This window comes from Urocampus carinirostris, chromosome 3 (assembly GCF_059441175.1).
Source record: "Urocampus carinirostris isolate Australia breed hairy pipefish chromosome 3, RoL_Ucar_1.0, whole genome shotgun sequence".
Classification (NCBI taxonomy): Eukaryota; Metazoa; Chordata; class Actinopteri; order Syngnathiformes; family Syngnathidae; genus Urocampus; species Urocampus carinirostris.
Window position 1 is genome coordinate 8,451,278 of NC_142351.1, and position 27,445 is coordinate 8,478,722.

At 39.9% G+C, this 27,445-nt stretch overlaps 1 protein-coding gene across 3 annotated transcripts; it reads right to left on the bottom strand.

The window, feature by feature from the left end:
• Window positions 1-1,944: 1,944 nt before the first annotated feature.
• LOC148368578 (NGFI-A-binding protein 1-like) lies at window positions 1,945-27,445 on the bottom strand. 3 transcript variants are annotated; one of them, XR_015849941.1, is made up of 9 exons: window positions 23,374-23,462; window positions 15,360-16,087; window positions 11,852-11,985; window positions 11,733-11,784; window positions 9,280-9,399; window positions 8,798-8,963; window positions 6,578-6,697; window positions 3,150-6,504; window positions 1,945-3,024 (listed from the first exon to the last, which is right to left on the bottom strand). XR_015849941.1 is itself a non-coding variant. In XM_088330557.1 (8 exons), the coding sequence occupies exons 2-8, from the start codon at window positions 16,083-16,085 to the stop codon at window positions 6,437-6,439; spliced, it is 1,386 nt and encodes a 461-aa protein (XP_088186683.1). In that variant the 5' UTR covers window positions 16,086-16,087; window positions 27,118-27,445; the 3' UTR covers window positions 1,945-6,436. The 3 variants fall into 3 exon arrangements, 2 of the variants coding, with proteins under 2 accessions (XP_088186683.1, XP_088186682.1); XM_088330557.1 differs by lacking the exon at window positions 23,374-23,462 and adding an exon at window positions 27,118-27,445 and having other exon boundaries at window positions 1,945-6,504; XM_088330556.1 differs by having other exon boundaries at window positions 1,945-6,504.

The following is a 27,445-nucleotide window of genomic DNA, read 5'->3' on the forward strand; positions in this document are numbered from 1 at the left end:
ATCCCTTAGCAGGCCTGATCTGGCCCGCGGGCCGCCTGTTTGACTGTAGTTACATGTGATGTAAAGTATGAAAGGTTGCCTTGACAACCCCCCCTAGGGGTCCGACCAGAACTGTAGCAACCCAACCCCTCCAAACCCCGCCCATGGAGGCAGTGAGCAGACCCCTGAGCAATCCAGTTCTTAATGAGCCAGTGATGAAGCAAGAAGTACCCGGCCTTGCCAGGGACAAAACAGTTCGAAAGAAGCCAGCGACCGGACAAGAGGTCTGGCATCCAATGAGCCAAATGGTCACTCAAACATGAGCTGCCTTCTCTACCCCCTCCACCATTTCTTTCTCCACCCCATGCACACAAGAAACTTTAGAGTATCACCTGTTTTGCAATGTCAAAAAATGATGAAATTATGAAAGGATGAATCCTGTCTGAGCAGCATGGTGGAGCAGTGGTTAGCGCGTGCGCAACACAGTTCTGAGGTCGTGAGATCGAACCTCCTGTGTGGAGTTTGCATGTTTTCCCTGTGCTTGCGTGGGTTTCCTCCGGGCACTGCGGTTTCCTCCCACATTCCAAAAACATGTACCCACAATTGTCATGGTTTGGCGCCTGAAGTCCTTCTCTTTCTCTAATAGATGGCAGCATTTTCTCATTTTGCAGTCCCACTCATAATTCCTCTGCCAAGGTGATACCCAGGTGCTTTAAATCAGACAATTAGTCACAATAAATACTCTGGGCTCCCACCTCACTGGCTGATTCTTTTAGATTCCTGAAGACATTCACTCGCCTTTCCTCCCAAGACTTTTTTTCAATTTCCTCCTCGTTCGAAGATCATCCACTCCAAGACCTTCCACTCCAGCCATCTTTTTTAAAGGTACTCTCAAATCTTCCATTCAAGAATTCAAGCTTCTCTTCCCAGACTTTCTTCTTCACTTCCTTCCTCTTCCTAAGATTTTTCACTCCAGCTATCTGTTTAAAGGTACTCCCAAATCTTTTTTCAGATTTTGCTATCCCGCTAGCTAGCTTCCCCTCTCAAGTCATGATTACCTGTGCCCGCTCGTTTGGCGCCAACTGCCTCGGACTCTGATTGGCTCCCTGACACGTCTATCTGTCACCTGTTGTCAGTCCGTCTGCGAACCCCAGTTTACTCTAAGCAAGCTTTTCAACCCCTGACTCACTCCTGCTTTTGCTCCCGTCCGTCTCCCGGCTTCGACCCGTTTTTTGATCTTGACCACGTCTACTCTCCTCCCCTGGCTTTCGACTCATGGCTGATCCCGACCACGTTTTTTGCTCTCCTGTCCTGGCTACAGACCTGTTCTTTTCCGCCATCGCTCGCCATGGAAGTGACACTTCAGAGCGACCTGCTTCCGGCGACCAGGGATCACCGGATCGTGTGTGCAATCCTTTCCTTTCTTCCCAATAATACTGAGATAAACGTACGCAAGTGAGTCCTGTCTTCGTTCTGGTCCTGAATTAAAGGTATTCCCAAATCTTCCTTTTTCAGATTTTGCTATCCCCCTAGCTTCCCTCTCAAGTCATGATTACTGATGTGAAGCACCTGTGCCCGCTCGTTTGGTGATTGGCTCCCTGTCACTATTTAAACCCATGTCTCTCTGTCACCTGTTGTCAGTCCGTCTGCGAACCTCAGTTTACTCTAAGCAAGCTTTTCAACCCCTGACTCACTCCTGTTTTTGCTCCCGTCCGTCTCCCGGCTTCGACCCGTTTTTTGATCTTGACCACGTCTACTCTCCTCCCCTGGCTTTCGGCTCGTGGCTGATCCCGACCACGTTTTTTGCTCTCCTGTCCCGGCTACAGACACACTTTACTGCCAAAGGTTTAAAAACATGTTGAAAAAAAGTAGATTCTTTTTTGAAAATAATCAAATAAGAAAAGGCTAGTTTTATTTTTAAAAATGAACAACAATATTCATTCTTATTTTCCAAAATAAGGCAAATTTCTTCTTGGATCAGGGCTAGACCTATAATCACCTAAAAACAACAGTTTTTTGGGGAAAAGAGAAAAAAAATATATCATACAATAGGGTTCAAAAAATAAAGTTTAATGTTATGCGTCGTATAACAAATAAAATATATTAGTGTTTAAGAAAAAAACAGGTGGAGCCTAATCTACATTTAAGAGGAGAGATCCACAAGGCTTTGGGCCTGGCGGGGTTGGAGGATCTCGGGGGTCTCAGCTGAAAACGTCCCGTTTTCATTTTCACTAGTTTTGTTGACACGTAACAGAATACAAACACAGTGTCAAGACAACATTAAACGCTCACGAAAACGTCACAAAAATATTGCGTCCACAGAACTAGCATCACGTTTTTATGGCTAACGGCTAACGGGTGAAACTGGAGTTAAGAGAAAAGCTTTCTTTCCCTCGGTGACGTTAAAAATTCCTTGTTTTTTTAAATGCACATAAACGCCACAGACACAAACATCTACACTTGACGTAGCACAACCCGGGTGGACATGAGGCTAACGCTAATTTGCTAGCATGGAATTATTTACAGTCTGCGCAACGCCGCGTCTTTAGAAAATAAAGAGTGGACCGGAAATTAGCCGACTTAATCTGAAGGCTACGAGGGATCAAAATGCCCAAACTAAAGATAAAAACACTGGACGTGAAATAATGTAGCTTAGAAACATATTAGCTTAACTTGTTATTACTGACTTTTGTATAACCGCGTGTCGCTAACAAATATTAGCATTGGCGACAAGCAGAAATCAAAAGCGTAGTAAATGGTTAGAGTTCTAATGTTGCTAATGCTAATTCAATTAGCTGTATTAAACGTGGTTAGCAGTTTAGCATTAGCAACTAGTAACTCTCAGAATGGTTGCAGTCTAAGTGTCCAGATCAGCATTAGTGGTATTAAAAGTGGTTAGCAGGCTAGCATTAGCGAGTAGTGACACTTAAAAGGTACATTAAATTGTTGTACATAAAGAATTTCTAAAGCTAATTGCGATGTACCTAGCGCCACTTCATTAGCCTCGTTCTCATTAGCAGTGTTCGAAGTGGTTAGCGTGCTAGCCTAAACAATAAGGACGCTCAATGGTGACTATAGAGCATTTATAAGGCTAATGCCAAGGCTCTTAGCGTCACTTCATTAGCATTAGCATTAGCATTAGCGGTGTTCGAAGTGGTTAGCGTGCTAACCTCAGCAATAAGGACGATCAATGGTGACAGCCTTAGCAACAATGAGGCTGAAAAGCTACAGTAAATTGTTGTAAATCAACTGCCGCTAATGCTAATGTGTAAAATTTCTCGTCATTGAACATAAAATCAAGTGTATAAGATGGGGTTAATAGGCTGTGATTAGCAATTAGCAATGCTCATTAGTTACATTAGATTGTTGTACCTAAAGCATTTCTACTGCTAATGGCGATGTACCTAGCATCACTTCATTAGCCTCGGTTGCGTTAGCAGTGTTTGAAGTGGTTAGCATGCTAGCCGTAGCAATAACGACGCTCAATGGTGACAGTAAATTGTTGTAAATAAAGCATTTCTAATGCTTATTCCCATGTTCTTCGTGTCACTTTATTGGCCTGGTTAGCATTAGCGGTGTTTGAAGTAGTTAGCGTGCTAGCCTCAGCAAAAAGGACGCTCAATGGTGACAGTAGAGCATTTCTAATGCTAATGCCAATGCTCTTAGTGTAACTTCATTAGCCTTGTTAGCATCCGGGTGTTTGAAGTAGTTAGCGTGCTAGCCTCAGCAAAAAGGACGATAAATGGTGCGAGTAGAGCATTTCTAATGCTAATGCCAATACTCTTAGTGTCACTTTATTAGCCTTGTTAGCATTAGCGGTGTTTGAAGTAGTTAGCGTGCTAGCCTCAGCAAAAAGGACGCTAAATGGTGACAGTAGAGCATTTCTAATGCTAATGCCAATGCTCTTAGTGTCACTTCATTAGCCTTGTTAGCATGAGCGGTGTTTGAAGTGGTTAGCGTATTAGCCTTAGCAATAATGACGCTCAAAAGCTATAGTAAATAGTTTCTAAATCAACTGCCGCTAATGCTAATGTGTAAAGTGTCCCGTCATTGAACACAAAATTAAGTGTATTAGATGGGGTTAATAGGCTGCTATTAGCAACTAGCAATGCTCAATAGTTCCATTAAATTGTTGTATATAAAGCATTTCTACTGCTAATGGCGATGTACCTAGCATCACTTCGTTAGCCTCGATTGCGTTAACAATGTTTGAAGTGGTTAGCGTGCTAGCCTTAGCAAAAAGGGCGCTCAATGGTGACAATAAATTGTTGTACATGAAGCATTTCTAATGCTTATTCCCATGTTCTTTGTGTCACTTTATTGGCCTTGTTAGCATTAGTGGTGTTTGAAGTAGTTAGCGTGCTAGCCTTAGCAACAATGACAATGTACCTAGCATCCCTTCATTAGCCTCAGATGCATTAGCAGCGTTCAAAGTAGTTAGCGTGCTAACCTTAGCAATAAGGACGCTCAATGGTGACAGTAAATTGTTGTACATAAAGCATTTCTAATGCTAATACCAATGCTCTTAGCGTCGCTTCATTAGCCATGTCAGCATTAGCGGTGTTTGAAGTAGTTAGCGTTTCCATTGATATTATGTTTGATATTTTGTCCATACGTTTTATTGATTTATTTTTAGTTTGGACATCTTTTTTAGTCAATGACAAGGAAAGGACACTACGGCAGCCCACGAGTGCCAAATTCAAATCAATAAAAACAAAAAAATATTTTACGATATGATATTCAAGCTGAAAGGTGAAAGATGTACTCACTATCATACTGTTCTTAATAATGTATTTAAACTACTTTGTTCAAAACGTCTTAAAATAGGCTGTTGTCCTTATATTTGAAAATTCTAAATATTTTTATGAATAAATATTTCAGTATTGGCACATCGAAGAACTTATTTTTTTAGTGTCTCTTTATTAGCCTTGTTCTCATTAGCAGTGTTAGCGTGCTAGCCTTAGCAATAACGACGCTCAAAGAAGACAGTAAATTGTTGTAAATAAAGCATTTCTGATGCTAATGCCAATGTTTTTAGCATCACTTTGTTAGCCTTATTCGCATTAGCATATTTTGAAGTGGTTAACATGCTAGCCTTAGCAATAACAACGCTCAAAGGAGACAGTAAATTGTTGTAAATAAAAATTTCTGATGCTAATGCCAATGTTTTTAGCATCACTTTGTTAGCCTTATTCGCATTAGCATATTTTGAAGTGGTTAACATGCTAGCCTTAGCAATAACAACGCTCAAAGGAGACAGTAAATTGTTGTAAATAAAAATTTCTGATGCTAATGCCAATGTTTTTAGCATCACTTTGTTAGCCTTATTCGCATTAGCATATTTTGAAGTGGTTAACATGCTAGCCTTAGCAATAACAACGCTCAATGGAGACAGTAAATTGCTGTACATAAAGCATGCCTTATGCTAATGCCAATGTTCTTAGCATCACTTCCTTAGCCTTGTTTGCATTAGCGGTCTTTGAAGTGCTTAGCGTGCTAGCCTTAGCAATTACGACGCTCAATGGGGAGAGTAAGTTGCTGTACATAAAGCATGCCTTATGCTAATGCCAATATTCTTAGCATCACTTCATTAGCCTTGTTCGCATTAGCGGTGTTTGAAGTGCTTAGCGTGCTAGCTTTAGCAATAACGACGCTCAATGGGGAGAGTACGTTGCTGTACATATAGCATGCCTTATGCTAATGCCAATGTTATTAGCATCACTTCCTTAGCCTTATTTGCATTAGCATTTTTGGAAGTGGTTAACAATGTTCTTGGCATCACTTCGTTATCCTTGTTTGCATTAGCGGTGTTTGAAGTACTTAGCGTGTTAGCCTTAGCGATAACGATGCTCAATGGAGACAGTAAATGGCTGTACATAAAGCATGCCTTATGCTAATGCAAATGTTCTTAGCATCACTTCATTAGCCTTGTTCTCTTTAGCGGTGTTTGAATTGATTAGCGTGCTAGCTTTAGCAATAACGCACTCAATTGAGACAGTAAATTGTTGTACATAAAGCATGCCTTATGCTAATGCCAATGTTCTTAGAATCACTTCATTAGCCTTATTTTCATTAGCATTGTTCAAGGTGGTTAGCATGCTAGCCTTAGCAATATCAACTGCCGCTAATGCTAATGCTAATGCACATTGTTGAGGTTAAGAAGTTATTTTATAGTCACAGCCTGTTTTAAAATATGTTGATTTTTTTAAACAAAACTTTAGAAAAGAAAAGTTTGTAATTATAAAAAAGAGGAAATATTTACTTAAAGTAACATTTTCAGATATTGCTAGCATTAGCATACTTAGCATATCGATCAATGACATTTTGGCACTCCGAGGCTTCCGTAGGGAAATAAACACAAAGACAAAATGAGGCATCGTCGGTGTTTAAGGCTCTATTGCGGCTTGCTTAGTTTGCAGTTTGGGCCTGCATGGGAGCTCCAGGCCAGCGGGGGGCGCTACGAGGAATCTTCAGGTTCCGACTTGATCTTTTTTTCCAAGTTGGCCCGTTGCGACGTCCCGTTTTCTGCGGAGACATTTTGTTGGGCGTGTCAGGGGGGGGGGCGGGACACGGTCGGCGTCGACCAATCGGAACTGACCTTTCGTCCTGGTGTCCTCGTTGTGGTGACGCTTGAGCTCATTGGCTAGCTGCTTGCCCAATGGCAGCTCCCCTTCTCCAATCTTTTGGCTCGGCGCTCGGAGGTTCAACGCTCGCTCGTCTGAGGGACATACGGGCGCCGTCAAAAACCGGAAAGAAAACCTCCAGTTTGTCCACAAGAATAAAACTGGTTTTAAGTAAAAAAGACAGAGAAAGAGTGAAAGAGAGAGAGAGAGAGAAAGAGAAAGAGAAAAAGAGTATCAGTAGGAAAATAGAAAGAAAGAGGCACAGAGAGAGTTTGGGGGCGATTAAAGGAAGGAAAGCAAGAGAGAAATAGAGAGAGAAGGGGAGAGTGAAGGAAAGAAAGAGAGAGAAACAGAAACAGGGTATACGTAAGAAAAGTGAAATGAAGGGGCAGAGAGAGAGAGAGTTTGGGGGTGAATAAAGAAAAGAGAGCAAGAGATTAATAAAGAGAGAGAAGGGGAGACTGAATGAAAGAGAGAGAAAAAGAAAAAGAGAGAGAGAAAGAGAAAAGAGTCTAAGTAGGAAAATTGAAAGAGGCAGAGAGAGAGTTTGGGGGTGAGTAAAGGAAAGAGAGCAAGAGAGAAATAGAGAAAGAGAAGGGGAGAGTGAATGAAACAGAGAGAAAGAAAGATATAGAAAAAAGTATCAGTAAGAAAAGAGAAAGAAAGAGGCAGAGAGAGAGTTTGGGGGAGAGTAAAGAAAAGAGAGCAAGAGAGATATAGAGAGAGAAGGGGAGAGTGAAGGAAAGAGAGAGAAAAAGAAAGAGAGAGAGTGAAAGAGAAAAAGAGTATCAGTAAGAAAAGAGGAAGAAAGAGGCAGAGAGAGAGTTTGGGGGTGAATGAAGAAAAGAGAGCAAGAGATAAATAAAGAGAGAGAAGGGGAGTCTGAAGGAAAGAGAGAGAAAAAGATTAAGAGAGAGAGAGAGAGAAAGAGAAAAAGAGTCTGAGTAGGAAAAGAGAAAGAAAAAGGCAGAGAGAGAGAATGGGAAAGAGTAAAGAGAGAGAAAAATAAAAAGAAAGAGAAAAAGAGTATAAATAAGAAAAGTGAAAGAAAGAGGCAGAGAGAGAGAGAGTTTAGGGGAGAGTGAAGGAAAGAGAGAAAGAGAGAGAGCTAGAATGGGAAAGAGATAGAGGTGGGGAGGGTGAAAGAAAAAAGGGGCTACAGAGATAAAGAGATAAACAGAGAGAGTGAATAAAAGGGAGAAGAAGTGACAGCACAAGAAAGAAGGAGATAAGGAGGCATAAAGGAAGATAAGAAGCAAGAGAGAGTGTGAAAAAAAGAGAGAGAAAGAGAGAAAGAAAGAGAGAGAGAGAGACGGAGAGAGAGATAGAGAGGAAGAAAAGTGAAAGGAAGGGGCAGAGAGAGAGTTTATGGGAGAGTGAAGGAAGGAGAGAGAGAAAGAAAGAGAGAGAAAGAGTAAAAGAGCATAAGTGAGAAAAGTGAAAGAAAGAGGCAGAGAGAGAGAGTTTAGGGGAGAGTGAAGCAAAGAGAGAAAGAGAGAGAGCTAGAATGGGAAAGAGATAGAGGTGGGGAGGGTGAAAGAAAAAAATCGGCTATGGAGATAAAGAGATAAACAGACAGAGAGTGAATAAAAGGGAGAAGAAGTGACAGCACAAGAAAGAGGGAGATAGGGAGAGATAAAGTAAGACAAGAAGCAAGACAGTGTGAAAAAGAAAAGAGAGAGAGAGAGAGAGAGAGAGAGAGAGAAAGAGGGAAAGAGATAGAGAGAACCTGCCACCAGGCAAAAGAGACAGAAAGCTCTACAGAGAAAAAGAAAGTGAAGGAGAGGGACAAAATAAGAGAAAGAGAGGAAGGGAGTGAAAAAGATGGATATTAATAATGAGAAAAAGTGATAGAGAGAGAGAGAGAGAAAAATAAATCTCGGGGGAAAACAATTAAAACATTGATAGAGAAATAAATAAATAGAGAGAAAGAGAGAGAGAGAGGGAGAGAGAGAAAGTTAAAAAGAGAGGGGAGAAAAGACAGAGAGCCCCCAAGACAAATGGCTGGAAGGGAAAACAAGCGTGGGCGTCTTAATTCCAGGTGCATTGTGGGAACATGAGACAAGACGTGGGATGACGAGACGAGACAGGCCTGGGAGACAAAAGTGGGAACGCTCTCTCCCACTCCTTTTTTTTTTGTTTTGCTGTCTTTTAAAAAGTAGAGCGAGAGGAAAAGGCCTTTTCTTTGGTCCGACCTTGAGCGTCCTTGTTGGCGTCCTTGGTGGCGTCCGCTGTGCCGTTGTGGGCGAGGTACTTGAAGGCCACGGTGGGAATGGTCCAATCGAGCGCCTGAAGACGCTCCTGGACGGCCGCGTCCTGCAGGATTTCCATTTGTCTCGCCAGGAGGCGCTCGAGCTGCATCTGAACACAGCAAAAATGCTAGCAAGGCAAGACTTTCACATGCGGGCGAAGGTTTTGTCCGCCACTTTCAGCCTAAATCAGGGGTGGAGTCACCAGGGGACCACATTGGGTACAAATTTTAGCCCATCAAGACCTTCCTGGTGACCTAGACAATTTCTTTATTCATTGTCCCCCACCGAATCGCTCTTTTTCTAGTATTCAGAATAACGATAAATGGAAAAAGTTAGCAAATACACGTCTATATCTATTAAAAATGTTTTTGCAATGTGCTTTAGGATATTGAAGGTACTTGGAGATGAAAATCGCCAGGAAATACCTGCAGATTGCGTCCGATACTTTGATCGCCTTTGGATTTGGCGCAGGCCAGCTGCTCCCGGAGCATTTCCTGCCTCATGTGGATGGCCTGCAGCGCCTCCTGCAGGTCGAACAAGTTCTCCTGAAAAAGATATTACAGTATATCTAGATCAAGAGAGAGACAGATAGATAAATGTCTAGATAGATGTCTAGATGTCTAGATTGATAAATGACTAGATAGATAAATGTCTAGATAGATAGATGTATTGATGTCTAGATAGATAAGTGTCTAGATTTCTAGATGGATAGATGTCTAGGTTCGGGTTCGCGCCCCGGCCGAGTCATTCCTAAGACTTAAAAAGTGGTCGGCGGCGCCCTCTCTTGGCTGCGGCTGCATCGGGTCAGATGCAATCGACATTTCGTTCTGTGTACATTGTTACACAGAATGACAATACAAGGAAATTATTATTATTATTATTATTAGATGTTTAGATGTCTAGATAAATAGATGGATGTCTAGATAGATAGATGCATTGATGTGTAGATAGAAGATAGATAGATGTCTAGGTGTCTAGATGCCTAGAGAGATAGATAGATAGATGTCTAAATGTCCTGATGGATGTCTAGATTTCTAGATAGATAGATGTCTAGATAGATAGATGTCTAGATGACTAGATGTCTAGATGCCTAGATAGATAGATGTTTTGATGTCTAGATAGATAGATAGATAGATGTCTAGACAGATGTCTGGATTTCTAGATAGATAGATGTCTAGATGTCTAGATAAATAGATAGATGTCTAGATGGATAGATAGATGTCTAGATGTCTGGATAGATAGATGTCTAGATGTCTAGATGTTTTGATGTCTAGATAAATAGATAGATGTCTAGATGTCTAGATAAATGTCTAGATTTCTAGGTAGATAGATGTCTAGATCGATAGATGTCTAGATGTTTAGATGTCTAGATAAATAGATAGATGTCTAGATGGATAGATAGGTGTCTAGATTTCTAGATAGATGTCTAGATGGATAGATGTCTAGATGTTTCGATGTCTAGATAAATAGATAGATGTCTAGATGTCTAGATAAATGTCTAGATTTCTAGGTAGATAGATGTCTAGATCGATAGATGTCTAGATGTTTAGATGTCTAGATTTCTAGATAGATGTCTAGATGGATAGATAGGTGTCTAGATTTCTAGATAGATGTCTAGATGGATAGATGTCTAGATGTTTCGATGTCTAGATAAATAGATAGATGTCTACATGTCTGGATAAATGTCTAGATTTCTAGATAGATAGATGTCTAGATAGATAGATGTCTACATGTTTAGATATCTAGATAAATGGATAGTTGTCTAGATGGATAGATAGATGTCTAGATGTCTAGATGTCTAGATAGATAGATAGATAGATAGATAGATAGATAGATATAGTAGCATAGATATAGATATCGTAGGCTTTTTTTAAATCTAAAAATGATTTAAAAATAATTGTATTTAAGATTTTCCTAAGTATAATTATACATATAAATAAATATACAGTAAAATAAGCAAGATAAGTATTATATTTTCTGCCAATAGTAGTATAAGTTTTTTTATTCTAAAACAAAAGTGAAAAAAAATACTTCAAATGAACTTATCTGATACAACACATTATTTACTCCTTTTAAGTCATATTATTTATAATATGTCAGTAAAAAAAACAAAAAAAAGTATATATTAGAAATATATAGTAATCTTTATTAAAAAATAAAGATTAATAATTAGATATACAGTTAAATAAGAAAAATCATACTGATATGAATTTAACTGATATGGCAAATGTCAGATAATATTTATTTCTGTAAACAAATAAAAGAATAAATAATATAAAGAATATATTATAAATAAAAATATATATTACTCTTATCTAAAAAACACTTACGATATTACTGAAGAAACAAATATAAATATAAATAAATCCTGTACATAGTAAGGAAAATAATACTGAATTTATCTGTTATGGCAAAAAAATGCTCCTTTTAGGTAATATTTATAAAAATACTATATATGAATCAAGTATGTATTATAAAATAATTAGAATTATAAATGAAAAATGAAAAAAGTTCTTAAATAATGGTTCATTTGATTTGACTTAAGAAAAAAAGTCTAAAAATATCCAATAATACATCTGAAAATAGGAGTATGGAATATGTCTGAAAATATGTTAAAAATATTCAAAAACTGAGTAAAATTAAAAGAAAATCTTATTTTAGTATATTGGTAAAAACAAAATATGAATAAAATATTCGTTATAATATATATACTACTTTTTCCTGAGGGAATTATGAAATAATGAAGTCTATAATTTAAATGGATAAATATAAATATATCGTAAAATAAATAGTAAAAATACTTCAAAATTAGACTATTTTATTTTATTGTGGCGGTATATTTTATTGTGGCGGGCAAAATCCGGAAGTGAAAACTAACCTCGGTTTTGATCCTCTTGGGCGAGGGCTCGTCTCGTTCCCCGCAGCGAGACCTGTGATGGCGTGGCGCTTAGCATTGTGGGAAATGAAGTTCGTATTGCAAATGGCGGCGGGTCTTACTTGCTGGTGCGGTACGTGTATTTGTACGTGACCTCTCGTGAAATCTGCCGCGCTCGCCCGAAAAGTTCGTCCCTCCGCGTTAGCAGCGCCGCGTCGCGCATGCACAGCTGCGCCGCTGCCTCGTTCACCGTTAGCTGCGGCAAAAACACATCAAAATGGGTGATTTCTAAGTAAGCTAGCTGCTAATGTTAAGGGTGGTGACGCTAGCTGCTGAAGCTAGCAACTAACATTAAGGTTGGTGACGCTAGCTGCTTTACTACCTAAGTAAGCTAGCTCAGCTAGCTGCTTATGTTAAAGTTGTTGACAATAGCTACAATTTGGAGCTAGGTTATCTGCTAAAGTTAAGGTTAATGCTGCTAATTTTAACGTGTCAGATACTAGTCGCTATTTCTAGCTAAATTAGCACCATATCATAAGGTTGTTGACACTAACTGCTTTTTCTACCTAAGTTCGCCGCTAAAAGTAAGCTAGGTAAGCTAGCTGCTTATGTTAAAGTTGTTGACAATAGCTGCTATTTCTAGCTAGGTCATCTGCTAAAGTTAAGATTGAAGCTGCTAATATTAAGGTGTCTAATGCTAGGTGCTATTTGTAGCTAAGTTAGCACCATATGATAAGGTTGTTGACACTAACTACTTTTTCTACCCAAATTAGCCGCTAAAAGTAAGCTAGCTAAGCTAGCTGCTCATGTTGAGGTTGTTGACAACAGCTACAATTTGGAGCTAGGTTATCTGCTAAAGTTAAGGTTGAAGCTGCTAATTTTAAGGTGTCTGATACTAGCTGCTATTTCTAGTTAAATTAGCACTATATGATAAGGTTGTTGACACTAACTGCTTTTTCTACCTAAGTTAGCCGCTAAAAGTAAGCTAGGTAAGCTAGCTGCTTATGTTAAAGTTGTTGACAATAGCTGCTATTTCTAGCTAGGTTATCTGCTAAAGTTAAGGTTTAAGCTGCTAATTTTAAGGTATCTAATGCTAGTTGCTATTTCTAGCTAAATTAGCACCATATGATAAGGTTGTTGACACTAACTGCTTTTTCTACTTTAGTTAGCCGCTAAAAGTAAGCTAGGTAAGCTAGCTGCTTATGTTAAAGTTGTTGACAATAGCTGCTATTTGTACCTTGGTTATCTGCTAAAGTTAAGATTGAAGCTGCTAATATTAAGGTGTCTAATGCTAGGTTCTATTTGTAGCCAAGTTAGCACCATATGATAAGGTTGTTGACACTAACTACTTTTTCTACCCAAATTAGCCGCTAAAAGTAAGCTAGCTAAGCTAGCTGCTTATGTTGAGGTTGTTGACAACAGCTACAATTTGGAGCTAGGTTATCTGCTAAAGTTAAGGTTGAAGCTGCTAATATTAAGGTGTCTAATGCTAGGTGCTATTTGTAGCTAAGTTAGCACCATATGATAAGGTTGTTGACACTAACTACTTTTTCTACCCAAATTAGCCGCTAAAAGTAAGCTAGCTAAGCTAGCTGCTTATGTTGAGGTTGTTGACAACAGCTACAATTTGGAGCTAGGTTATCTGCTAAAGTTAAGGTTGAAGCTGCTAATTTTAAGGTGTCTGATACTAGCGGCTATTTCTAGTTAAATTAGCACTATATGATAAGTTTGTTGACACTAACTACTTTTTCTACCTAAGTTAGCCGCTAAAAGTAAGCTAGGTAAGCTAGCTGCTTATGTTAAAGTTGTTGACTATAGCTGCTATTTGTTGCTAGGTTAGCTGCTAAAGTTAGGGATGTTGTCACTATCTGCTGTTTCTAGCTAAATTATCCACTTATGTTAAAGGTGGTGATACTAGCTTCTATATTTAGCTTGGAGACGCAGCTATTTTTAGCTTAACTAGCTGCTGATGTCAACGTTGTTGACGTAAGCTAACCGCTTCTGTTAAGGTTGTTGATACTAACTGCTTTTTCTACCTAAGTCAACCGCTAAAAGTAATGTAACTAAGGTAGCTGCTTATGTTAAGGTTGCTGACAACAGCTATTATTTGTAGCTAGGTTATCTGTTAAAGATAAGGTTGTTGTCCCTATCTGCTTTTTTTAGCTAGGGTAGCTGCTCATGTTAAGATGGGTGACGCTAGCCGCTGAAAGTAAGGTTGGCAATGCAAGCTGCTATTTTCTATCTAAACTTATGACAAAGTCTCTGTCCCATACTGGGGAAGACGACTTTGATAACGTCAGTTAAAAGGAGGAAGAAGAGGACGGTTTACCGTGGTTTCTGCAAGTATGGTGTGTTTTTTTTAACAGACCGGTTTCCTGTGCTGCGAGCGTGTTGCTAGTAGCGTTTTGCTACCCTTCACAGGCACGGTTTGGGATGAAAGTAATAATATTATTATTAAAGCTGTGTGTTTTTTTAACAGACCGGTTTCCTGTGCTGCGAGCGTGTTGCTAGTAGCGTTTTGCTACCCTTCACAGGCACGGTTTAGGATGAAAGTAATAATATTATTATTAAAGCTTTGAAAACTCTCTCGGTGTACCGTCTTTCTTTGTAAATATGTGTTACCGTGTATAATATGTATTTTCAACTGTATATTTTTGTAATGTCTTTATTTATATTTATTTTGGACACTTATTCTGATAAGTCTTGCACGGACCAATTAAAAAGAAGGGGCGTAACAGACGCGGGGATGACGGGAAGTGGGGACCGGTAAAGATGAGTGTTTGTGGACACAGCAGACAATAGTGGATATTTATTTTTTTCCCCACCCTTACCTTTAGAAATATACACTTTTTTTTCCTTGGATTACTTTTAACGGAACCCAGACTCTGCAGGTCTGTATCAAATCTTAAGTACCGGTATCATTTTCCGTTATTTTACCTGCTGGGGTTTTCGAAGTGTGTACTTTATGTTCAGTTAAAATCGCGTGGAGTGGACAGAGCACCTCCGGGAACGGTGCATTCGCACTGATCGCTGCATGGCTCTGTGGCTAGGACCTTGACTCGGCCTCTTGGCTGAGACCAAGTGTCTCGGCCCCTTGGCTTTGTAGCGTATTATGATTTGACCGATAATGGATAATTGATAAAGAATATAGAACAATAAACCTTACAAATCCCCCCACCCCCACCCCCCCGCAGTTAAAATTCCGGGACTCAAAGTAGAGTTTGGGTTAATTTTGTGATTGTGTTACATGATTTAATGTGGGCGCATGCGGCTTATATACAGGTGCGGCTTGTGTAAGCACAAAAGCAGCTATCCTCTTAAAATGTGGTGGGTGCGGCTTATAATCAGGTGCGCTCTATAGTCCGGAATTTACGGTAAATTTTGTGCAGGCTTGGGGAGTAACGGAACACATGGAACAGCAAAAATGATGTTGGCAGGCTGTTTGGATTTATTTTCATTTTGTTTCTGTCGCATTTGATGTTCGTTTTGCTGGAGATCAAAGAGATCAAAGCCAGGAGAGAAAGCTTAACACGTGTTGTGAGTCATCATTTGATTCATATTTAGTTTTTTTTGTCATTGAAAGTAATCCAGGTAAAGTTACCCTACCCAACCCTGATTATCGTGTCTCACCTCATGTAGCGTGAGATGTTTCCCGTCCCTCCTCTTGGAGTCGAAGCGGCCGTAGATGGCGCTGTACTTGCGGATCTCCTCTTCCCTGCGAGGATCGTCGTCGGCCAGCTGGAAAACGTGTCCTACCATCTTGGAGAGTTTCTTGTTGGTCTTCAGCTGCTCTCGGACCTCGGCCGGGTCGGACCGTGACAGGTTGGGCGCCATGCGTTCCACGCACTCTAGAACCGAACGCACGGCCGCCGCGTCGAGAACTTCGGTGCTGCCCTCCCTGGGCGAGGACGGCGACCCTCGGTCGGACGGCGACGGGCTACGCTCGTTACCTGACCAGGGGCGGGCGTCCAGGGGTGGCGAACCGGCCGAGGGTTTCCCGGCGTCGGAGCCGGGGGGCTTTAGCGCCTGGGACGGCGTCGGTCCCGGCGAACCCTCGGCGATCTTGTACACGGGGATGCTGCAGACGGGCAGCGAGGCGAGCGGTTGGTTGAAGACGGCGGGGTTGGTGACCCAATCGCGTAGCGCCTTCTGCAGGCGGCGCACGTGTAGCGGTTTGCTAGCCATGCCCACCAGCGCCATGATCTCCAGGAACTCGTCCTCGCCCGCTTCGCAAAGCTGCTGCACGTCGTCGCCGCCCTGCTGGATGAAGGCTTCGTAGTAGTAGAGCAGGTTGGCGCGCTGCAGGATCCGGTAGAGTTGCAGCTCGCCCAAAGTCCTGGGCAGCGCGGCCGACATCGCTGAAAATAACCGATCACCAAACGGGTATAAGGTCAAAACATGAACTCTGAATAACAACTTCGGATAATTCAGGGGACTGAAAGTTACCCCCCCCCCCCCCCGAGAGCACCTCAATTTTCGTAGTTTTACTAGAAAACATGCATTTCCCTATAAATGTTTCTCAAAAGGTTTTGAGGATAATCAAGATCAGTGTTCCCTCTAAGCAATTGCGCACTGCTCGCACATTCTCGGCGCACAAGAAAATCTAGCCGGCGCACAAAAATCGGGGCTCAAAATTACGAATTAGGAAGCGACTTAAGTCAAAGTTACAGTGCATGAAGGTAAAAGTACACAGGTTCCCCTGGCATTGTGTCCTAAATGCGGTATTTTGAAGTCGAGTCGAAGTAGAACGAAGTTGAGTAAAGTTAGTTGGGACGGCAGTAGCTCAGGAGGTAGAGCGATCGTCTTAGGATTAAGGGATCCCAGTTCGAATCCCGGCTTGTCCGTGTTACATGTCGAAGTGTCCTTGGGTAAGACACTGAACCCCCAAAACCCCTAATAAGCAGGTTAGCGCCTTACATGGCTGCACAGATCACGGCCGCTATTGGGAAATGTGAAGCACATTGTAAAGCGCTTTGGGAAGTCATTGGCTTGAAAAGCGCTATATAAATTTCATTTCAGTAGAGTTTTTCGAGAACCGGCTTCTTCGGCTCGACTCACTAAAAGGAACCAGCTCTTTCGGGTCCTAAACGGCTCTTCGGGTTGTTTTTGCTTCTTTCATCCCAACATGACCAAATATTATGTAAGATTATGCACAAAATGACTTAAAGGAAGGGGGGAATAGAACAAAAAAGAAAAAAATACCAAAATGAAAAAGTAGTGAAAAGCTGAGAAAAAGAGAAACAAAAGGAAGAGAAAAAAAGAAGGAAAAATTTAGAAAAAAGCCAGAAAAAAAGAAAAGAAAGAAACAAAGTAAAGAAAAGTAAATAGAGAACAAAAAGAAAAAAGTAACAGCACGGAAAAAATAAACACAAATGAGATTTTTTTAAGGAATTTAAAAAAAAGTAAAAAAAAAAAAAGAATAAAAAGTTTGTGTTGCATTCCAATAATTTCCAATGATATCAAGTGAATCTTGTTGCCAACATTGTCCTTCCACTAAAAAATGTGATTAAGTACAGTACTGTATCTTACAACCGACTCAATAAGCCCCCAAAAATGTTAATATTATGCGACAAAATATATCAGGAAATAAAAAGAAATGGATATCTTGTGAAAGAATTGTAAGAACAAACGACGTTTGTAGGCAATCATACATGAGTCAATTCATTCAAAAGAGAAAAATCATTTTGCATTGCCAAAAACTCAGCAAAATGTAAGTTGATGTCAAGTTTTGGACATGTTTGATAATTAATTATATTGCCACACTTGGGATTGCTGTTGCTCAGTGTTGTATCAAGCGTTGCTCACTCACTTTGTGTGAAGGCTCAGACCCGTAAGGAAAATTACAGGGAACATTGATCAAGATGCTTTTTGGCACATGTGAGACGGGTTATTATGTGACAGCAGTGCTATTTGCCTGGGAACTCTGACGCAGATGCCATTTTTTGCTAGTGTCTTTCTTAAAATGGAGTCATGAACATTGACCTTAACGGACCACAAATTGTCCTGGTCCTGAAGCAGCAAAGCAACCCGGTTTAAGTTACGTTAACAATATTTTTGTACCAATAGGATAACTGATCAAATCTTGCTTCTGGAGATTAAGAAGCTATTACTTGTATAGAAAATCAAAACATATTCTAACAAGGAGCAGAAATGCTTGGAATCTTAGTGAGGCGAAGCTCTCCAGTGCCTCACACACGTTGTAGAGAGGAGACATGACCAAGTTGTGCTATCACTTGTAAAGGAAACCAAAATATATTCTAACGAGGAACAGAAATGCTTGGAATCTTCTTGAGGCTAAGCTCTCCAGTGCCTCACACACATTGTTTACAGGTAGATAGGAGAAATGACCAAGTAGTGCTATTACATGTAGAGAAAATCAAACTATGATCTAACGAGGAACAGAAATGCTTGGAATCTTCGTGAGGCGAAGCTCTCCAGTGCCTCGTGCACATTATGAAGGAGAAAAGAGGAGACACAACCAAGTTAAGCTATTACTCGGATAGAAAATCAAACTATATTCTAACGAGGAACAGAAAGGCTTTGAATCTTAGTGAAGCTAAGCTCTCCAGTGCCTCGCACACGTTGTTTGGAGGTAGAGAGGAGACATGACCAAGTTGTGCTATTACTTGTAAAGGAAACCAAAATATATTCAAACGAGGAACAGAAAGGCTTTGAATCTTAGTGAGGCTAAGCTCTCCAGTGTCTCACACACATTGTGTTGAGGTGGTGAGGAGACATGACCAAGTTATGTACTTGTAAAGAAAATCAAAGTATATTGTAAAGAGGAACATAACTGCTTAGAATGTTATCTTTGCCAAGCTCTCTGGTGTCTCGTTCACATTATGAAGGAGAAAAGAGGACACACAACCAACAAGTTAAGCTATTACTTGTATAGAAAATCAAACTATATTCTAACTGAGTAACATAAATGCTTGGAATCTTAGTGAGGCTAAGCTCTCCAGTGCCTCACACACGTTGTTTGGAGGTAGAGAGGAGATATGACCAAGTTGTGTTATTACTTGTAAAAAAATCAAATTATATTGTAAAGAAGAACGTTATTGCTTAGAATCTTATCTTGGCCAAGCTCTCTAGTGCCTCGTGCACATCATAAAAGAGAAAAGAGGAGACACAACACAAAGCTAAGCTATTACTTGTAAAGAAAATCAAAATATTTTCAAACAAGGAACAGAAATGCTTGGAATCTTAGTGAGGCGAAGCGCTCCAGTGCCTCACACACATTGTATTGAGGTAGAGAGGAGACATGACCAAGTTGTGTTGTTACTTGTAAAGAAAATCAAAATATATTTTAATGAGGAACATAAATGATTAGAATCTTATCTTGGCCAAGCTCTCCGGTGCCTCGTGCACATTATGAAGAGGTAAAAAGGAGACACAACCAAGTCGAGAGGAGACACAACCAAGCTGAGCTATTCTGTAGAAAATCAAAATTCTCGTGAGAAACAGAAATGCTTAGAATATCAGTGAGGCTGAGCTCTCCAGTGCGTCGCACACATTTCGAAGAAGCAGAGAGGAGACATGACCAAGTTGTGCTATTACTTGAAAAGAAAACCAAAATATATTCTAACAAGGAACATAAACGATTAGAATCTTATCTTAGCCAAGCTCTCCGGTGCCTCGTGCACGTTATGAAGAGGTAGAAAGGAGACACAACCAAGTCGAGAGGAAACACAACCAAGCTGAGCTATTAGATTATCATAATGAACTACTTCTATAGAAAATCAAAATTCTAGTGAGAAACAGAAATGCTTAGAATCTCAGTGAGGCTAAGCCCTCCAGTGCCTCACACACATTCTGAAGAAGTAGAGAGGAGACACGACCAAGTTGTGCATTGACTTCTATAGAAAAAACGGTTCAAACTGGTAAATAATAGCACCAAAAAGAGATACAATATAAATGTTTTCCTTCTAACCTTTCGACTGCCCAAAAATGAGAGCCGTCAACCCGTCCACTCGTTAAAAAACGTCGAAAAGGAATCTGAGATGAAGTTATTGTGGCTCTGGAGGAGGAAAGACCAGCAAGTGAGAGGGCCTCATGCCTCGTTCTGCCTCATGCCTCGCCCCTCCCTGCAGGATGTGTAGGCGGGGGCTGGCCCTGCCTCACCTACAATAGTTCCTCGCTGGGAAACAAACAAAAACCGCTCCAAAAAAGACTTCAGCTCTTGATAGGCTGAGATCGCGCAAGCTACCACGCTCCCAGGAAGCGCAAAACACATTTTGTACAGTAATAAGCTGTCAGGGCCTGCAAAGCTTTCTCTGCTGGCCTAAAAGATATCTGAATCACGTCATGCTAATAATAATCGTCTGACAGCTTCCTTTCATTGCTTCTCCCTGGTTTTGCTGCTTCCAAATGAGTGATATCATATTGAAGCATTTAACAAATCATATTTCAGCCATTACTTCTTGTCAGTGTCAGAAATCTACCAGGAGGCCTTCACAAAAAATCCTGAAGGCCATGTAACCCAACATCAGTGCTTCTCAATTATTTTCTATCACCCCCCTACTCCCCTTTCGGCTTATTTTCGTTGAAGAAAAACTCAAGCGTCTTATCAGCGTTATCAGGTTGTAATGTCTATGTGACAGCTTCATTCATTCGGCATCATGCTGTCCGCTGCCAAATTTTTAAAATAGCAATCACGCAAGGTTGCTGGTCTCTGCATTTGTGTATTTTTTTTCATAGGGTGTCCTGTTAGACTTCTTGTTTACACTTCATACTCAATGCCTATATTTTTTGCACTGCGCGGAGGCTAAATGTAAACATTCTGCCACTGAGAACACCACTGCCCCCTATGGTCGTATATGTGCAATAGACTTGATTTGTTAAAGTCACAAAAAAGATTACCTGAAGAGTCTCCCAGTGCCCTACTATTTGAGACCCTCTGGTTTAACCAATCAGATTTCAAGTCGGTGGGGTCAGCGCCTGCTAGCAGGCCTTGGTAACGTCACAGGTTTCACAAATTATGATTGGCTGGAGGGCATTAAAAGTGAAAAGTGATGGGTCCCAACAGAGATCTATGGGTCCCCAAAATTTAGTGTTATCGAGGTTGAAATTGTAAATCGGCAACAAATATACCATATAAATCTATATATTCATTCAGTTTTAATCATCACAGTTTATTGGTAATACAAATCAGTTATCACTTCAAGATTTTTCAGTTTATAACAATATTGTACATTATACAAAATATTATTGCTGAAATAATTATATTAATCTATATTTTCATTGAGTTTTAATCATCACAGTTAATTGGTAATACAAAGCAGTTATCGCTTCAGATTTTTCAGTTCATATATTCTTCGTGGTTTCCTGTCCCGCCATAGTTGTAATGCCTTCTCAAGGTCCAATCCATTATCATCCTTCTCATAGCATCACCAGGAAAATAATTTAGTCCATTTGGGCAAAAAAGTCGTTTTCTTGCTAGTATTCTTTTGTTTATTTTCTTTCGTCGAATCGTTCGCTTCAACACGCGTGTTTTCCTTGCCTCTGCGATCTTCTGAAGAATTTCTCCGCCGTTTTTTCAAGCCGGAATTATTGCCGTTGTTACCACTTTCTGTGTTATGTTTCGACTTATTACCGACACTGAAGAAATTACCGATTTTTTGTTGATTTTCACCTAATACTAACCGTTTTTCCAGAGGCATACTTCTCTTTCACTCGACAACGGCCAAAACAATGACGTCATCTCGAAGGGACGAGATCTCGTTTGCCGAGATCGGCACGAGACCAAAACAACAATGTCGGATCTGCCTTACAAAAAGTGCGGTAAATCTTTGTCAAAAAAAGTAATCGAGTAATAATGACAATTTGGTGTCAAAAAAGTTACGTCCTGGGGACGCACGTTGATTTGACAAAATGCGTCCCCAGTAAAAATAATGCGTCTAGGACGCAGGGATGCGGGCAAACGAGAACCAGGATTGGGTAGGGTTACTTTAACTTGATTACTTTCAATGACTTTTGGATTACTCCAATACCAAATATGCTAATAAAAGACAAAAGAAACTAAATATGAATACAATTATGACTCACAACACGTGGTAAGCTTTCTCTCCTGGCTTTGATGTTGGATTTATCTTCATTTTGTTTCTGTCGCATTATATGTTAGTTTTGCCAGGGATGAAGAGATCAAAGCCAGGAGAGAAAGCTTACCACGTGTTGTGAGTCATCATTTGATTCAGATTTAGTTTCTTTTGTCTTTTATTAGCATATTTGGTATTGGAGTAATCCAAAAGCCATTGAAAGTAATCCAGTTAAAGTAACCCTACCCAACCCTGCATTTTATGTTCGTTTTGCCGGAGATCAAAGAGATCAAAGCCAGGAGAGAAAGCTTACCACGTGTTGTGAGTCATCATTTGATTCATATTTAGTTTCTTTTGTCTTTTATTAGCATATTTGGTATTGGAGTAATCCAAAAGTAATTGAATGTAATCCTGTTAAAGTAACCCTACCCAACCCTGCTTGAGGGTTGAATCAAGCTACTGAAGGCCTAGGTGTAGAATGCACAGCCCGCCACCCACTTTGTATTTGTCTACAAAGCATTCTGCCTCGTCAGAGCCCGATTCACAAATTTATTTTTATTTTTGGGGATTCCGATGATTCACCAGAAATTCCCATTGGCAACAAAGAAGCTCGTCGCCATGGCGACGGATAACGCTCGGCCGGAGTCGGCGAGACAATATCCGGAAAACGGGATGCCAGGGAAATCACAATTTCCGTCATTATTTTGCGAGTGGGAAATACTGAAGAGAAAATATCCAAATTTCTGTGTTCTGTACTTTTTGTACTTTCGTGTTCTGCGTTTTGGTACTCCCAGTGAAATTGAACAGTTTCAAAATATAGTCCATTACAGTATCTCGTCTTACTTTCATGTTTGGTTCAGTTAAGGTTCCTGTTGCAATGTATTCTGTGTTTTCTGTCTTTCAAGTTTCTTTTCGTTAGAATAAGAATGCCGCATGATATTTCTCGGTCTCATTGTCACAGCGCTCATTCTGTAGTCGTGTGAGAATATTACTTGTGTTTCCTTCTTTCATGTTTTGTGCTGTTAGAGCTGGAACGTTTTGTATGATTTTTATCCACAAGTGAGAATATTTCCTGCCTCCTCTTTCATCCAGGTTTTGTTCAATTATTCAATTATCACTAGTTGGAATTCCAACATATAACAAGCATACTTTTCATGTTTGGTTCAGTTCAGGTTAGTGTTGCAATGTATTCTGTGTTTTCTACTTTCAAGTTTCTTTTCGTTAGAATAAGAATGCCGCATGATATTTCTCGGTCTCATTGTCACAGCGCTCATTCTGTAGTCGTGTGGGAATATTACTTGTGTTGCCTTACTTTCATGTTTTGTGCTGTTAGAGCTGGAACGTTTGGTATGTTTTTCATCCACAAGTGAGAATATTTCCTGCCTCCTCTTTCATCCAGGTTTTGTTCAATTATCACTAGTTGGAATTCCAACATATAACATGCATACCTTTCATGTTTGGTTCAGTTCAGGTTAGTGTTGCAATGTATTCTGTGTTTTCTACTTTCAAGTTTCTTTTCGTTAGAATAAGAATGCTGCATTATATTTCTTGTACTCATTGTCACAGCGCTCATTCTGTAGTCGTGTGGGAATATTACTTGTGTTGCCTACCTTTCATGTTTTGTGCTGTTAGAGCTGGAACGTTTTGTATGTTTTTTATCCACAAGTGAGAATATTTCCTGCCTCCTCTTTCATCCAGGTTTTGTTCAATTATCACTAGTTGGAATTCCAACATATAACATGCATACCTTTCATGTTTGGTTCAGTTCAGGTTAGTGTTGCAATGTATTCTGTCTTTCTGTCTTTCAAGTTTCTTTTCGTTAGAATAAGAATGCTGCATGATATTTCTTGGTCTCATTGTCACAGCGCTCATTCTGTAGTCGTGTGGGAATATTACTTGTGTTGCCTTACTTTCATGTTTTGTGCTGTTAGAGCAGGAACGTTTGTTTTGTTTTTTTATCCATAAGTGAGAATATTTCCTGCCTTCTCTTTCATCCAGGTTTTGTTCAATTATCACTAGTTGGAATTCCAACATATAACATGCATACCTTTCATGTTTGGTTCAGTTCAGGTTAGTGTTGCAATGTATTCTGTCTTTCTGTCTTTCAAGTTTCTTTTAGTTAGAATAAGAATGCTTCATGATATTTCTTGGTCTCATTGTCACAGCGCTCATTCTGTAGTCGTGTGGGAATATGACTTGTGTTGCTTTCCTTTCATGTTTTGTGCTGTTAGAGCAGGAACGTTTGTTTTGTTTTTTATCCACAAGTGAGAATATTTCCTGCCTTCTCTTTCATCCAGGTTTTGTTCAATTATCACTAGTTGGAATTCCAACATATAAGATGTATACCTTTCATGTTTGGTTCAGTTCAGGTTAGTGTTGCAATGTATTCTGTGTTTTCTACTTTCAAGTTTCTTTTAGTTAGAATAAGAATGCTTCATGATATTTCTTGGTCTCATTGTCACAGTGCTCATTCTGTAGTCGTGTGGGAATATTACTTGTGTTGCCTTCCTTTCATGTTTTGTGCTGTTAGAGCTGGAACGTTTTGTATGTCTTTTATCCACAAGTGAGAATATTTCCTGCCTCCTCTTTCATCCAGGTTTTGTTCAATTATCACCTGTTGGAATTCCAACATATCTCATGATTTATATCTTTAATGTTTTGTTTATTTAGAGTGACTTAGTCTTCCGACACATACTGGATTGTCTTCATTTCATGTTTTGTTCTGTTCGAGGTAGTTTTCCCAATATATCCTGTGTTGTATTTTTTCATGTTTTCAATCTGTTATCTTGTGTTGTCCCCTTTCATGTTGTTTTCAGTTAGAGCTAAAGAATGTTCCTACATATCCTGTATTGTCTTCCTTCATGTTTTGTTCCATTAGGAAATGTGTCCCAACATATTCTGTGTCATTTTTTTTTTCATATTCTGTTTAGTTAGAGCTAAGTTTGCAACATACCCTGCGTTGTATTCCTCTCATGTTTTGTTCAGGTAGATATAATCAGTGTCCCAACATATCCTGCATTGTCTTCCTTTCATGTTTTGTTCCATTAGGAAATGTGTCCCAACATATTCTGAGTCGTCTTCTTTTCATGTTTTGTTCAGTAACTTCCAGTCTTCTCCCATATGTTGTGGTGTCTTACATTCATGTTTCGTTCATTTAGGGCAATTTGTGTTGGAGCATGATGCAGTTGTTTCATCCGTGTGTGCATGTGTTCCCTCAATCCTCAACTTTTCATGTTTTGTTCAGTAACTTTCAGTCTTCTCACATATTTTGTGGTGTCTTATTTTCATGTTTTGTTCAGTTTTAGCCAGTTTGTGTTGGGACATGATGCAGTTGTTTCATCCGTGTGTGCGTGTGTTCCCTCAATCCTCAACTTTTCATGTTTTGTTCAGTAAATTTCAGTCTTCTCACATATTTTGTGGTGTCTTACATTCAGGTTTTGTTCAGTTAGGGCTAGTTGGTTTTGGGGTATGATGCAGTCGTTTCATCCGTGTGTGTTTGTGTGTGTTCCCTCAATCCTCAACTTTTCATGTTTTGTTCAGAAACTTCCAGTCTTCTCATATATTTTGTGGTGTCTTACATTCAGGTTTTGTTCAGTTAGGGCTAGTTGGTGTTGGGGTATGATGCAGTCGTTTCATCCGTGTCTGCGTGTGTTCCCTCAATCCTCAACTTTTCATGTTTTGTTCAGTAAATTTCAGTCTTCTCACATATTTTGTGGTGTCTTACATTCATGTTTCGTTCAGTTAGGGCTAGTTGGTGTTGGGGCATGATGCAGTTGTTTCATCCGTGTGTGCGTGTGTTCCCTCAATCCTCAACTTTTCATGTTTTGTTCAGTAAATTTCAGTCTTCTCACATATTTTGTGGTGTCTTACATTCAGGTTTTGTCCAGTTAGGGCTAGTTGGTGTTGGGGTATGATGCAGTCGTTTCATCCGTGTCTGCGTGTGTTCCCTCAATCCTCAACTTTTCATGTTTTGTTCAGTAAATTTCAGTCTTCTCACATATTTTGTGGTGTCTTACATTCATGTTTCGTTCAGTTAGGGCTAGTTGGTGTTAGGGCATGATGCAGTTGTTTTATCCTTGTGTGTGTGTGTTCCCTCAATCCTCAACTTTTCATGTTTTGTTCAGTAACTTCCAGTCTTTTCATATATTTTGTGGTGTCTTACATTCATGTTTCGTTCAGTTAGGGCTAGTTGGTGTTGGGGCATGATGCAGTTGTTTCATCCGTGTGTGCGTGTGTTCCCTGAATCTTCAACTTTTCATGTTTTGTTCGGTAACTTCCAGTCTTCCCACATATTTTGTGGTGTCTTACATTCATGTTTCTTTCTTTTAGGGCTAGTTGGTGTTGGGGCGTGATGCTGTTGTTTCATCTGTGTGTGCGTGTGTTCCCTCAATCCTCAACCTTTCATGTTTTGTTCAGTAACTTTCAGCGTTATCACATATTTTGTGGTGTCTTACATTCATGTTCACATAGAATCAGCTGGTATTTTAACGCTATCCTCTGTTCCCTACTTTCATGTTTTGTTCAGTTACAGCCAATTAGAGTTTCAACATGATGTGGCAGGGTAGTGTCGTGGAGCCTATGTTGTCGTAGCTTCGATGTTTTTGCATTCTGAAGTAAACTTTCTTGTTCTGTCTTGGTCAGAGGTGAGTAGGAGTGCATGTTCTGTTACTTTTACTTGAGTTTTGGGACATTTTGTACTTCTAGGAGTATTTTAAAAATCAAAATACTTTTGACTTTTACTTGAGTAGATGAATGAATAGGGAGCCCCCCTTTTTTGCATCGTTTTCAATGTTTTTAGGGGTTGTGCTTCACGATTAGCTTTTTTTGAAATGTATAGGTTGTTTTTGTCTTTTGGCGCTTATTTTTTTGTTGCAATGTTTCCAGTTTAAATTTTATTTTACTATGTATTTTTCTTCTTTTGTTTCTTTCCCCCTATACCTTTACTTTTTTCCTCTGCTTTATTTGACTTTGTTCTTTATTTTCCTTTTTTATTTCATTTTTCTCATTTTTTGTTTCTTTGGTGCTACCTTTTTCCTTTTTACTTGCTTTTCTTCTTCTCTTTTTCTTTGATCCTTTTGTTTCTTTCCTTCTCCCTTGTGTTTTTCTTCCTCTTCTCCTTTTTTATATTTTATTTTAATCTTTTTATTGCACCACTTTTTTCCACTTCTCTTTGGGTGGGCAGAGCGTTACAGCGCCCACCCCTCGTAACGCCCCTGCAACTCCCCGCAAAACCTGCCCCCCAAATGACCGATATATCGAGCATTATTTCTAACTTGTGGAGACTTCTTGTAACGTTCATTATCATATGGCCTCTGTAAAATTTCACAATAAAGGGGGTCATTTTGTGCACGTACCTGCTGGGTTTTGGGCCCCTCGGTTCGGGAGAGGGTCCACTTGCAGACCTCAACGTGGATCGGAACCGGTCGCCAGTCTGAAAAACGGCAAGCTTGCAAAAAAACAAAGAGAGCAGATCCGCAACTGACGCCAATCGAGAATTGAATTATTTCCAGTCGGAGGAGAAAAAAAAGATGTCAAAAAGGAAAATGACTTTTAGAAAATAAATATTTAGAGCCGGTTAACTTTTTTACAGGCGAGAAAGGGAAAAAAAGCAGATAAAATGCGAAAAAGGGAAAGATTTGCGTGCTTCCCTTGCGCGTGTTTCGCTCCTCTCGGTCTCCTCGC